At 42.9% G+C, this 13337-nt stretch overlaps 1 protein-coding gene and 1 long non-coding RNA gene across 2 annotated transcripts in view; one reads left to right on the top strand and one right to left on the bottom strand.

Moving 5' to 3' along the window:
• Window positions 1-2662: 2662 nt before the first annotated feature.
• LOC143722595 (uncharacterized) overlaps window positions 2663-13337 on the top strand; it is a 34605-nt gene continuing 23930 nt past the window's right edge. The window contains exon 1 of the long non-coding RNA XR_013196935.1: window positions 2663-2811. This is a non-coding gene — a long non-coding RNA (uncharacterized LOC143722595). The remainder of the gene's footprint in view (window positions 2812-13337) is intronic.
• Window positions 5778-7612, bottom strand: LOC143722541 (uncharacterized). The gene is made up of 2 exons (XM_077213923.1): window positions 7535-7612; window positions 5778-6778 (listed from the first exon to the last, which is right to left on the bottom strand). Exons 1-2 carry the CDS (start codon window positions 7587-7589, stop codon window positions 5778-5780), a joined length of 1056 nt encoding a protein of 351 aa, XP_077070038.1. The 5' UTR covers window positions 7590-7612.

The raw sequence follows: 13337 nt of genomic DNA, 5'->3' as shown, positions 1-13337 counted from the left end.
TCAACCCTCGGTAGTCAATACAAGGTCGCAGAGACCCGTCTTTTTTCCCCACGAAAAAGAACCCCGCCCCCGCTGGAGAAGAGGAATGGCGGATGAACCCTGATGCTAGAGAATCAGAAATATATTTCTCCATAGCCTCCCTCTCTGGAACAGAAAGTGAATATAACTTGCCTTTAGGCGGAGACTTACCTGACAGTAAATCTATGGCACAGTCATAGGGACGATGCGGAGGAAGAGAAGCAGCACGAGACTTACTGAACACTTCCTTCAGGTCTAGGTACTCCGCGGGCACGTTAGATAAGTCCACTGCCTCCTCCTGAAACTTAGAGACAGCAACAGACGAACAGGCAGAGACAAGACAAGACTCATGACATTTATTACTCCACTCCACCACTGATCTCTGCTGCCAGTCAATTTTGGGGTTGTGTGTGATGAGCCAGGGGTGTCCAAGAACAATGGGTGTGAGTGGAGAGTCCAGTATGTAAAATGAAAGAGTCTCAGCGTGGTTGCCAGACGTGATGAGTGTGACTGGTTCGGTGATGAGAGCGATGGTGGGAAGATCTTGGCCGTTGAGTGCGTGCACAGCTATCCTACTGGTGAGGGGTAAAAGGGGGATATGAAATCTTTGAGAAAATGAATGGTCCATGAAGTTACCTTCTGCCCCAGAGTCCACCAGTGCATGACAGTCGTGATTGTGGCCTGACCATCTTAGTCTTACCGGGAGGAGCGTAGATGTAGATGAGGTCTTTTCAGCGGAGATCCCACCCGACAGTAGCCTCATACTTACTGTCGGGCTTGGCCTTTTACTGGGCAGTTGTAGGCGAAATGTCCTGCTGCCCCGCAGTAAAGGCAGAGTCCTTGGGATCTCCGCCTTTCCTTCTCCTCCCGGGAAAGCCGAGCTCGCCCGACCTGCATGGGCTCGTGATCGTAGACGGGGCTGACCGCGTCCCCGCCGCTGGACCGCTGACTCTCGGTCCCTCCCAAGCTCCGGCTAGACAGTGTTCTGCGTTCCACCCTGGTCAGTCTCGCATCCACTCGAAGGGCTAGATCTATCAGCTCATTTAGAGAGGTGGGTAGGTCCAGGGCGTAGATCTCCCTTTGAACGCGGTCAGCCAGCCCATGCAGGAACATGTCCCACTGCGCCTCCTCGTTCCAGTGACACTCTGCCGCCAGGGTTCTGAACTCAATAGAGTAATCCGATACCGACTTCTCGCCTTGTTTGAGTTCCGCAAGCATCCGAGCCGCTTCTCTCCCGGCGACCGCTCTATCGAACACTCTTCTCATTTCGGCGGCGAGTGTTTGGAACGAGGCGCAGCATGGATCTTGGTTCTCCCACACCGCCGTTCCCCAGAGTGCCGCTCTCCCAGTCAGAAGCGTTAGCACAAAAGCCACTTTGGTTCTCTCCTGAAGAAAAGTCCGGGGCTGTAGAGAAAAGTGCATTGAGCAACGAGTGAGAAATGCTCTACAAAAGTTAGGCTCACCATCATATGTCTGAGGAACTGGTAGGCGGGGCTCTGACTGGGGTGCATTTTCAGGTGGGATGCGAGGAACGGCTGGTGTGGGTGGCGCAGTGGGAACTCGTAGCAGTTGTACTTGCTGGGTGAGCTCGGACACCTGCGTCACCAGCGCTTGAACGGCGCGAGCCGTCTCATTCAAGTTTTTCTCTTGATGATCCATCCGTTGAATGCTGGAATGCACGAACTCCTCCAGTGGAGTAGATTCACCTGCTGCTTCCATAGTTGGTCAGATTGTTCTATCACGATCAAAAACGAGGAAGCAAGGATGCAAGTAACTCTATATATATTTATTGAAAGGTCAGAAAACACAAGAACACTGGTGACGCAGGGACTAGATGATCAGGCGTCCGGTTGTTGAGTGGTGATGATCAGGTGTCCGGTTGTTGAGTGGTGAGGTGATGAGTGCCGAGTGGTGAAGTAATCCAAGGAACACGAAGACAGGAACAGGACACGAACTGAAACTCCGACAAGACCAGGACCAACACGAACGAGAGACATCACACAATGAGAGGAGAATGTGGTGAGATTAAGTAGGCGAGTGAATGGGCTGCAGCTGGTGAGTTGAGTACGCTCAGCTGGATCGCTGATCAGTGAATGGAGTGGCAACGCCCATTCCCACACACCCACACATATAACAACAGAAACACGAGACAAAAAGGAAACAGTGAATTTATAAACCGTGACAATGGCCAGTTTTCATGTGTGGCAGCTAGTCGTTGACTTGTTCTCCCTATTTATTTATTTTATCAGCATTCACAAATTGTAAAAATGTCCCTCTCAAATATAACATCTCCATTTCCTCTGAATTTAATTTTGTAAAGTTGTCTGCAACAATTATGCAACAAATTTGTTGTACAAAATTGTACCAAACTACGTCCACAAAAAATCAGTGTACTTTGTAGTAGTTCTATTAATCAGAGCGCTTAATTAGGCTTACTTGTTTTTATTTATTTATAAATAATTTAATAATATTGTAGCAATGTTCAGGGAAGAAGGAGGCAGGAACCGGCGAACATTTAACATACTTTATTTAAAATAAAATAAACAAACCAAAATACCGCCAGCAGCCCCTCGCGGACGACTGCTGGCTACCGAAAATAAACATAAAAGGAACTGCCAGCAGCCCCTCGCGGGAGTAGCCTCTCGCTAGAGCCTGCGGTGGACATCCAACCCGGCCACATCCAAGTGTGACGTCAGAAGCCACCACGCCCATGCCCAAATTGGACACATTCTCATTAACGGTAACATTTAAAAACAGGAAGAAGCATCGATAAGAGAAGACTAGAAGACGAAGGTAACTGCGAAACAAAATGCACAAAACACACTTGCGGTTTTAACATAAACACTGTTCAACATAATACGAATGAGTTGTTACCTGTTGAAAGCAGCTCTTATCACTTTAATAATAGTTTGTAATGAGGTCAGTGCGGTGCGGCTGATCACTTGACTAGCATGCCTGCTCCGCAATAGACCTTTTACGCAAAAAACGGAAATACGTCAAGGAAGCGTAAACCCATTTCCGGTGTAAGCTTTGTTGACGGAGAAATGGCAGCTAACGTTAGAGTGTTTTCGACTAGCCTGACTAGTCTTCCGAAGTTCACCAGCGCCGATGTGGTGAAGAGTGTGGAGATACATTCGTCCACTAAAGGGAACAAGTTGGACAAGGGATATAAATTATTCCATGAAGAGTTTATCCACAATTACCAAGGTAAGAAACGAAGAAATTGCTGTAGCTAGCTTTAACCATATCACCGGTTATATCTCTGTTAACGTTAACTGTAAAGTAAGTAATGGTAAATCTTAGGTGTTGTGAATTTGTAATATAAGGTATAACACATCGCAGTGAATATGTTGTGTGTATGTTTAAGTGAGATGGCATAACAAGAAGTAATTTGGTGAAGTTGTAACTTACTAGGTAAATGTGAAATGTTACTGACTTAAGAAGTAAAGTTGTGTATTTCTATGTGAGATAACACGTAATATTTTCTTGTTGCATGCGGTAGTATCAAATATACTTCAGGGACAGGTTGTAGTGAGAGGTAGATGCTTCAGGTCAATGAGGAAGAGCGAGGAGCCTCACAAACTGGAGGTTTGACTATAGACAGAATGCCGGTTGGCAAAAGTTCAGAAAGTTGCCCGTTCTTGCGTTCACTCTTCTTGCTGCGGTTGCGGCACTTTCTTCACTTACTATTTCTTTACTGAAAGTTATAGTGTCATGTTATTGTGAACATTGATGTGACTGCGTAAGTATGACTTCAGTGTAACCTATTTAATTTGTTATTGTGTCTAGATCTCACTGGAGGCAGAAAGTGCCACTGCCAACCTGAAAGCTTTCTCCTGCAGTTGTGCGGCTGGTAAAGGATTCTGCAATCACGTAGTTGCTATCCTGTACCAGACCGCACATTATTCACAGCTGGGTCTGCAGGCTGTTCCACCCCCCTTGGCCTGCACTAGTGGCTTGCAGAGATGGCACAGACCAAGAACACAGGTTGGTTTGTGATAAACATGTCATATGATTTAAGAACTGATGCGTATCTATAACAACTGTAAATTATTATAAAAACACCACCAGAAGTGACTACAGTACAGACTGTAACTGTTTTTTGTCTTTTACTTTTAAGGGAATCCATCCTGAACCTGTTAGTGAGCTGGTGGTGCAAAAGCCCAAAACAGTGGGTCAGAACGGTCTGAGGTCCACATTCTACAAGGCATATACAGGTGATTAACTTGTTAACTGGTTGATTGTTGCTTTGTGAGAGTAAGTTATTTTTTTTTTTAAATGTTATGACTAACATCATTATGGTTACCGCGGATACAATAAATAAAATGTAAATGTAGTTAAGCACTCATGTCTAAATTTTCTTTTGTGTGACCAATAATCTTGTGTATCTCTTTGCTCTTTTGTCTAGGACCACTGCCAGATCCATATATGATGGCATCTGGAAGTAAATTAAGCCAGGTGCAGCCCCAGTCTCTCATGGCTGTTGTATTGGATGGGGTTTCTGAGATGGAGCTGACGCCATCTAGATTTGGGTCTGTCCCTCGTGGATCTCCCATGTCCTATCACTGTCCACCCAAGAAGTCCAGTGACCTCATCCTACACCACATGGCTCCAGAATTTCCGTCCTTTCCTCTGATGCAGCACACTTTTCCCAGGTTGCATTTCGTCCCGACCTTACATCAGTTGATGCATCTCCAGTCTCTAGAAGTGTCACCGCAGCTGTCCAGCAAGATAGCCAAAGAAACTCAGCAGCAGTCCAAATGTCCTGCGTGGACACAGCTACGGCGACCAAGGCTGACTGCCAGTCGTTTTTGGGAAGCTTGTTGTAGTAGGGCGTGTCGTGCAGAGGAGGAGTCTGCAGCTATTCAAATGATCAGAGGCTCCACAAAGCAAACAGCTGCAATGAAGCGTGGTCTACTGGTGGAGCATGAAGTGCTGGCAAACTACGCTGAAACTATGCGAGTTAATGTGCTACCAGCAGGATTCGTCATTCACCCTGACGCACCACATCTCGGGGCCAGTCCAGACGGTCGGGTGTATGACCCTTCAGAGTCGCCTCCTTTTGGCCTGGTTGAGGTGAAGAGCAGCACAAAAAATGATCCATCTACGGTTGCTCACCTCAAGGTGCAGGAAGGCCACGCCACTTTGAGGCGTTCACATAAATACTACTGGCAGGTTCAGGGCCAACTGGCAATCACAGGACTGACATGGTGTGACTTTGTTACCGATACCCTATCAAATTTAACTGTGGAAAGAATTTGGCGTGATGACTCCTTCATAGCGGAAATGAAAGAGAAATTAGATGTATATTATTATGGCACATACATGAATGCATACCTTGAATTCCACTAATCTTGTCTTTACCTATCATTTTTGCCTTCTGTCTTACTGTTGATGAACTGTTATTTTTTTATTGTAAATACTTGATGTTATTTCCACTAATCTTGTTCTTTACCAATCAGTTTTGCCTTCTGTCTTACTGTTGATGAACTAATGTCATTTTTTTATTGTAAATGTTTGATGTTATTTATTAAATAAGTTGTTATTAATCAGTTGATGTTACACATACCAAAAAATTAAAGGATGCATCATTTTGACCAAAATTGTTTTAATTGTTCATCTAATGTTTTAGTGAAATCAGTCACATTTCAACAGAAAAATATTACGAATATTACAATTATATTTAATTTGATGTTTAAGAATGTGGGAACACTAAATTATTTACACATTATACATTTACATACAAAACATTAATTCATTCACTCTTCAAAACAATAAGGTCCTTGATAGTTTGCTAAAACACAGCAGTTAAGCCAGATGTGATTCACACTGCCAATCAGTGTGAGCGGCACAGGAGAGTCCCAGATGTGAAAGGACTTTACCCTACCGATCACTCTCTCCACTATAATTCTGAGGCGGGCAATGGCTTGGGTTAGTTCTGTTTCCTCTTTGCTGAATTGAGCTGAACGCTTAAAAGGTGGAATGATGAGCTTAGCTCCAACGTCAGCAAGGAGGTCTTGAATGAGGAACCCTTTGTCCGCCATGATGTCATCTCCTGGCTCCAGCAAGGGAAGGACTCCACTGATCCTGGTGATCTCCTTATCTGAGATGCACCCGGTGTACAGGGGTGAGACAAATGTCACCAAGCCATTGGGAGCAACTCCAATCAGGCCTTTCAATGTCGTCCTGTTTTTGTAGCTCGAAAATGTTTCTGAATGGAAGGTCAGGGATGAGGCTGTCTCCAGGGCAATTTCTGTGCAGTCCAGTATCACTCTGACATTGGGACAGTACCTCTGGAATTTAAGGGGCATAGTGGACTTAACCTTTTCCCTGCTTATCCAGATGGGAAGTGAGCTCAGCATCATAAAAAGATAATTGGCCCAGGTGATGGTAACCCTGCTGACCCTGGCAATGCTCACATTAAACATGTCAGCAATGAGCTGCTCCTTCATGCCAACAGCAACCCGCATGGAATACATCAAGAACTCATCTATTAATGGCATGATGCGTGGTGGGCTGGGATCTTGGCAGCCTTCCTCCCCTGCCCTCTTTGCTTTGGTCCAGTACACCAGTCTAAGGGCAGATGGTGCAATCGACTCCCAAAAAATTGTAAAAACCCTCTCGGATGGAAATTTGGTGTAGAAACGAATTTGGTCGTCTGATGAACAGTATCGGCTGAAGAGAGTAGGAGGTGGTAGGTCAGTGTTTTGCAACATGGCTTCTAAGTCATGGATGTAATCCAAAGCCTCGTCCAGAGCACCTATAAAGATAAATCATTTTAAAAAACAGTCTTAACATATTTATGCTACCTTTCAACACAACACAGAACAGTAATCATGTCATGTCAACTCTTAAATGACATCACTGCAGAAATAATGTCATTCAGAGCATGCCCCCTACAGCTAGACAGCATGAGACTATGTTACAGTTACAGATGTAGACTAACATTAGTTAAATAAAAATACGTGTTTGTAATGTTAAGAGAGAAAAACTCAACTGCAAATAACAAATCCAATTACTGTGTGCACCAGTGGAGTTTTGCTGGCATCCAATGGGGAAAATCTGTTACTGCACCCAAACAAAATACTAACACTCATTTTTTGAGATACCAATCTCACATTTGGAACACAACTTATTTAGATTTATGGCTTTGATTTTCTAGCCGTTTTAGGGTTATACTCGTTTCATTAAATATATATTTTATATAAAATAATGTTCATGAACTTAAACCTATATAACTTTTTTTTTTAATTTACTTATTAAATTTTTTTATTTCAGCAATAATCTGCCACGGGTCTTCTTTAAAATGAGACCAAACATAAGTCTGTGCTCCCAAGTAGTTTTTTGACACAGACATTTTTGTCCTCTATGTACCCATGTGTAACTTTTTTTTAATTGATACACACGGGTTAAGTTTTAACGTTTTAATGCATTTATCACACGAATGCATTTATCCATTAACGGTACACATAGTTGACTAGCGTTAACTTACTAAACACATTATGAACAATCTTACCTGCAGGTGGGTGTGTCACGTAGTCGTGATCCATCCTTACTGCCTTAGCCACCATGGTGCTATCTTCACCTTCACAGCATAGCTGGACAGACTGACGTTTGAAGGTTCTGTCATATACTGACTCCCTTCTCAAAGGAGCAGTATAATTGTTCCAAGGGAATAGGCTCGGGACAACACCACTCTTCAGGCGACGAACGACGCAGCCACCAATGTAATCATCCGGAGCGAAGTGCCGGCTGCAGACATAGGTGCTACCTCTTTTTATATCAAAACTGTTCCCTTCCTCTCTTCGGATCGCCTGTATCCATTTGGGTTTCAGGTTTGGATCCACGGGAAAAGAATGAAATGAAAGGTAGGGCTGTTTTTGGGTGGAAGACGAATAGCCTGGAACACAACAGAAACTGCGACTCTTCGACTCTGCCATTTTTCGTATCTGCCGCTACGATAACAGGAAGTTCTAATACACTTCATTGACGTATTTCCGGTCAAAAAATCCGGTCAAGTGCGTAAAAGGTCTATTAGCGCGAAAGCCCGCGATATGTAATAAATTGTCAAAATATCGATGTAATTCGAATCAATAAGGTTTGATGATGTTGTTTTAGAGCTATGAATTATCTTCAACTTACATATTTGGTCATTTAACTCCCCTGTGATGTCTCTTAACTGAGTTGTGTGTTACATTTGGCTGAGTGAATTTTGTATCAGTAACTACGTTAGATTCTCAACTGAGAATTTTGTTTCGTATACTATTACTATTATAATATACTAACTGCATTATTATATCACCAATTTCATGCTGTTATTTGGATTAAGGGTAAATATGAAAAATATATTATTGCAATGCTTATGTGTGACATTACATCCTGTAAATCTTATTCTGATTGTAAAGAAAATGAGATTTGATTGTCACACTGTCAGTTGTAAATACTGCCTATTGAAAAAGTTTGAAGTTGTTCAGTCATTGCTATGCAAAGAAGTTATACATGTTTAGATAATGTAATGTGATGATAAACTGTTGTAATATGGATACGTTTTATTATTGATTCATAGTAAATACAGTGACGGCAAGCCAGCCATCACATCATCAGTCTTTCCTAACTATATTATACTACTTTACAGGAGTACTACAATTTTGAAAGCAAGTGATTGTTTGCCATGTCGGTAAGTAAAAATAAACTTTGGTTTGTATCCTAATCAAGTTAGCGTACTGTTAACTGTCGGGCCAAAGGTTTGTCTGAAATGGAATTAACAACTTTACGATAGCTAGGTTAAAACGTTTTGGTCTGATCACTTATCACTTACAACCCTTGCAAAGTAACTTGGTTGAGCAACCGAATCATTTCACTACATCTTACTTGATAACTCTGTGTATGTGGCAAATTATCTATGTATCCTTCTAGCTATTCTAGATTAATGGAAAGATCACATAATTATTGTCATTAGGGCTGCACGTTCTCAAGTTTTTCATTAACCGTTAACCGAGGCCCTTAGCGGTTAATACTCGGTTAACCATAGTGTGCGCGCCGCAACCCCGAGATACAGACACACGAGAAAGAGGTAGTTCATTTTTAACACCTTTAATAACTGGTTGGACCACATTTGTTTGTTTGAAAACAGTTTGTTTGCCAGCAGGGCAATTTTAGTGGTTAATAGGTTAAAAAAATGGCGGATTCTGTGGGTCTGAGTGCGGCGGCTCGAATTCTCAGCCGTCCGCGTTTAAAACCAGATATATATAGAACTATGGATGGCAAGATCATTGTTGAGGATGAGTTGCTTAACTTTCTTGCTGTTAAAATGAAGACAATGAATCAAGATGAGATTGTTTTGCTGGCTACAAACACATTTGACTCAGAGTGGATAGAGTCTTCCAAGAAAGTTTTGTTTGATCTCTGCACTACCACGCAGCGCAACGTTGCCCATAAAGGATAGCAGAAGAACATTAACAACATAAAAAGCTGCCTCAAAGTGTTGAATGAGTGTGGTGAGAATATACCCAGATTTGTCTCCCACTATTTGGAAGAGCTGCCTCCGGTAACCTTTTCCAACATGGATGTCTCGTGTCTACTTGGGAAAGTGGAGCAGCTGGCATCTGAGGTATGCGCCCTGAAGCGCGTAATGCAGCTGCAGGTGAACCTGTCTGAGGATCTGCGGGAAGTTACTAAGGATATTAATCGGCGAGTGGGTGCTTTGGAAGCATCTGACCTGGTTTCTGGGGGTGGTCAGGAGGTGGCTATGGCCTTGGGTGGAGGTGCTGCCGGCCCGGACGACTCGGCACTCAGACGTGTCTCAACGGATGGACTGGCGTTGCGTGATGGAATGGGGGCTGAGTCTGGTGATCCAGTTCATGGCCTGGAAGGGGCTCCATCCACGGAAATCCCGGCAGGCTTAACTGCTCTACCTGGCTCGGCCAAGTGGAGCCAGATTGTTAAAAAGGGAGGACAACATGGCCCAGCGCACGCTGGTGCCAAACCCGGGGTGCGTACAGTCATCTCGGGGCCGAAGAAGAAGAAATCAGGCACGTCTGTTGTTGGGACTGGAGCTGCAGGTAACATCAGAACTGCCAAGACCAAGCTGGTGAGTGTGTTTGCTTCTAAGTTCGCTCCTGATCTGGATCCGGAAGCTCTCTCCGGTTATCTTGGTGAAAAGCTTGGACGTGTGGTGTCATGCAACCGGATCGGTAATGTCAACGGCAGATATAGCTCTTTTAAAGTTTCTGCGGAGTGTCAAGAGGTCAGAGAAATGTACAATCCGGAGCTCTGGCCGGACGGGGCATTTGTCCGCCGATATTATGAGCCGCGCCGGGTGGGTGCTACCGGAGTTACGGCTGTCTTGACTAACGCTGTTTTGTCTGCCGAGTTGAGAAGTGGGTCTACTGGTGCTGTGAGCACTTACTAGTTCACTCATATGACTGGTCCTCTTCGTGTTTTGTCCTACAATTGTCGAGGCCTGCGTCTGGGCCAGGGCGCAGGTGACAGGGCTCGTCGTTTGGTTATTGACAATCTCTTGGAAAATTGTGACATTTTATGCTTACAAGAGACGTTTCTGGCAAAGCAAGACTTGGCAAAATTAAATATTCTTGATGTCAATTTTCACGGTGCAGGGGAATCAACAACTGATCTTAGCTCGAGAATAATCAGGGGTAGAATACCTGGGGGTGTGGCCATTCTTTGGAATAAGAGACTTGACTTACTTGTCAATGTCCTTAGGCTTGATGTAGACTGGTGTATTGGTGTTCAGCTCAGTTACAGTGGCAGGGAGCTCATCATACTTAATGTTTATACACCATATGAATGTATTCAGAATGAAGCCGAATATCTTAATAGGCTTGCTTTTATCTATTCTTTTATTCAGTGTAGTAATACTTCTTGTATTTATGTAATTGGGGATATGAATGCTGACATTGCGGACAGTAATTCACTGTTTGCTAATCATATGATCCAGTTTTGTCAGGATAATAGTTTAAAGCTATCAAGTCAAGAGTTTCTACCCTCAAAAACTTATACTTATATAAGTGAGGCTTGGCATACAGCCTCGTGGTTGGATCACTGTATTAGCACAGATGATGCACACTCATCTATAGTGGGTATGGACATTTTGTATGGGGCAGCCACCTATGATCATATGCCTGTGCTTATATTGATAAATGTTGAGGATATTCCAATGCTCTCTTGTGATAGTTCTGATTGTAATACTGAATTTTTGGATTGGTCTGCCCTTTCAAGGGAGGATATTGCTGGCTATTATGCTGATACAAATAGATTGCTGAGTAAAATCAGTCTTCCCAGTGATGCAATTAGGTGTAGTGATCCTACCTGTAATGTCTGGAAGCACAGGGAGGAAATCTCCTCACTATATGATCATGTTGTGAGAGCCCTGTATGAAAGCAGTAGACCCTATTTTAAACGGAAAAACAAAAGGGGTAAAATGAGGCCTGGCTGGAATAAGTATGTGGCCGGATATCATGAGGAAGCTAAGTTAGCGTTTAAATCATGGGTGTTGGCTGGTAGACCAAGGCAAGGCCCGCTGTTTGAACAAAAGAAAAATGCTAATGCAGCGAATAAATATGCTGTTAGATTTATTGATAAAAATGAGCAAGCTATGAGGGCAGAATCTATGGCCGAGAAGGTAATGGATAACCACACTATTGAATTTTGGAAGGAGGTAAAGGGTCTTAACAAATGTAGTATACCACCCCCGTGCACTGTAGATGGTATCTCAGGTGTTGAGAATATTGCTGAGATGTGGAGACAGCACTACAGGACCTTGTTTAATTGTGTTAAAAGTGATATTTATATGTCTGACAATATGGAGTGTGTTGATTTTAAGGCAATTTTTTCACGAGGTATCATGCACAATAAATAAGTTAGCAGATAATAAAGCAAGTGGGTTGGATCACATCACTGCTGAGCACATTAAATATGCCAGCATGAGGTTAGCCCCCCTTCTTGGTATTTGTTTTAATTCTTTTTTAATTCATGGCTTCCTACCGGATACAATGATATCTGTCTTGCTTGTGCCGGTGATCAAGGATAAGTCTGGTAAGGTTGGTTGCTCTGATAACTACAGACCAATAGCCCTTGCCAGTGTATTGTCTAAAGTTTTTGAAAGCATCCTGTTGAGCAGAATTGTGGACATTATCCCCTCTACAGACAACCAATTTGGTTTTAAACCAAAAAATGGCACAGATATGGCCATATATTCCTTAAAGGAAATTGTTAATACGTATAGAGATAAGAACTCCTCAGTTTTAATGAGTTTTATTGATGCTTCAAAAGCTTTTGACCGCGTCAATCATTACAAGTTATTTGACAAAATGAGTAAGAGTGGTGTATCTAAATGTATTGTGAGAATTCTGTCCTACTGGAATGCCAACCAGTCTATGTTTATAAAATGGGGCCACTGTGTTTTTGCCCCTTTTGGGGTCAGGAACGGGGTCAGACAAGGTGGAATCCTCTCCCCTATTCTTTTTAACTTGTATGTTGATGAGCTCTCTGTCTGCTTGAATTTGTGTAACACTGGGTGTATGATAGGTAACACCCTAGTGAATCCTATTATGTATGCAGATGACCTTGTGGTCTTCAGTCCTAGCAGTGCTGGTCTGCAACAGCTTCTTAATGTTTGCTCTGAATATGGAACTGTTCATGACATAAAATTTAATACAGACAAGAGTGCGGTGATGATTTGTAGAACAAAGGAGGATAAATGTCAAATGTTTCCTCCTTTTAAATTGGCAGGTAATACCTTGATAGTTTTGAGCAAATATAAGTATCTTGGGCATCTCATTACAGACCAGTTGAAGGATGACCTTGACGTCTATAGGCAATGCCGCTCTATATATGCTCAGGCGAATAGTTTGGCTCGTAAGTTTGGTGGGTGCACAGATAGTGTGAAAGTTGCTTTGTTCAGAGCTTACTGCACTCCTATCCACAATGCCCACTTGTGGTCTAGTTTTAGCAAAGCTAGCTTGCATAAACTTCAGGGAGCTTACAACGACGCACTGAGAATTCTGCTGAGAAGACCACGCTGGTGTAGTGCCAGTGAGATGTTTGTGGCTGCAGGTATTAATACTCTGCAAGCCACATTGAGAAATGTTATGTACAAATTTATATGTCGGCTGAATAACTCAGAGAATTATATAATTGTGGCATTGACCAATATCAAGTTTAGCACTACACGGTATAAGTCCAAGTTATGGAAGCATTGGTATAGTTGTCTCCTCTGAAGTTGTATTTGTTTTTATTATATTGTATTGTATTGTGTCTTGTTTGTTTTTATTTGGACCGGTGAGTCTGTAATAAAGTTT

This window comes from Siphateles boraxobius, unplaced genomic scaffold (genome assembly GCF_051911475.1).
Source record: "Siphateles boraxobius isolate OS27281-9 unplaced genomic scaffold, OSU_SipBor_1 68, whole genome shotgun sequence".
NCBI classification, from domain to species: domain Eukaryota; kingdom Metazoa; phylum Chordata; class Actinopteri; order Cypriniformes; family Leuciscidae; genus Siphateles; species Siphateles boraxobius.
Note: the sequence above shows the minus strand (reverse complement) of the source record. Positions and strands in the feature narration are given on the sequence as shown.

Coding starts and splice junctions, on each gene's coding strand:
- LOC143722541 (XM_077213923.1), bottom strand. CDS start 7,589: ATGGTGGCTAAGGCAGTAAGGATGGATCACGACTACGTGACACACCCA. Junction 6,779..7,534: donor CGTGACACACCCACCTGCAG/GTAAGATTGTTC, acceptor TTATCTTTATAG/GTGCTCTGGACGAGGCTTTG.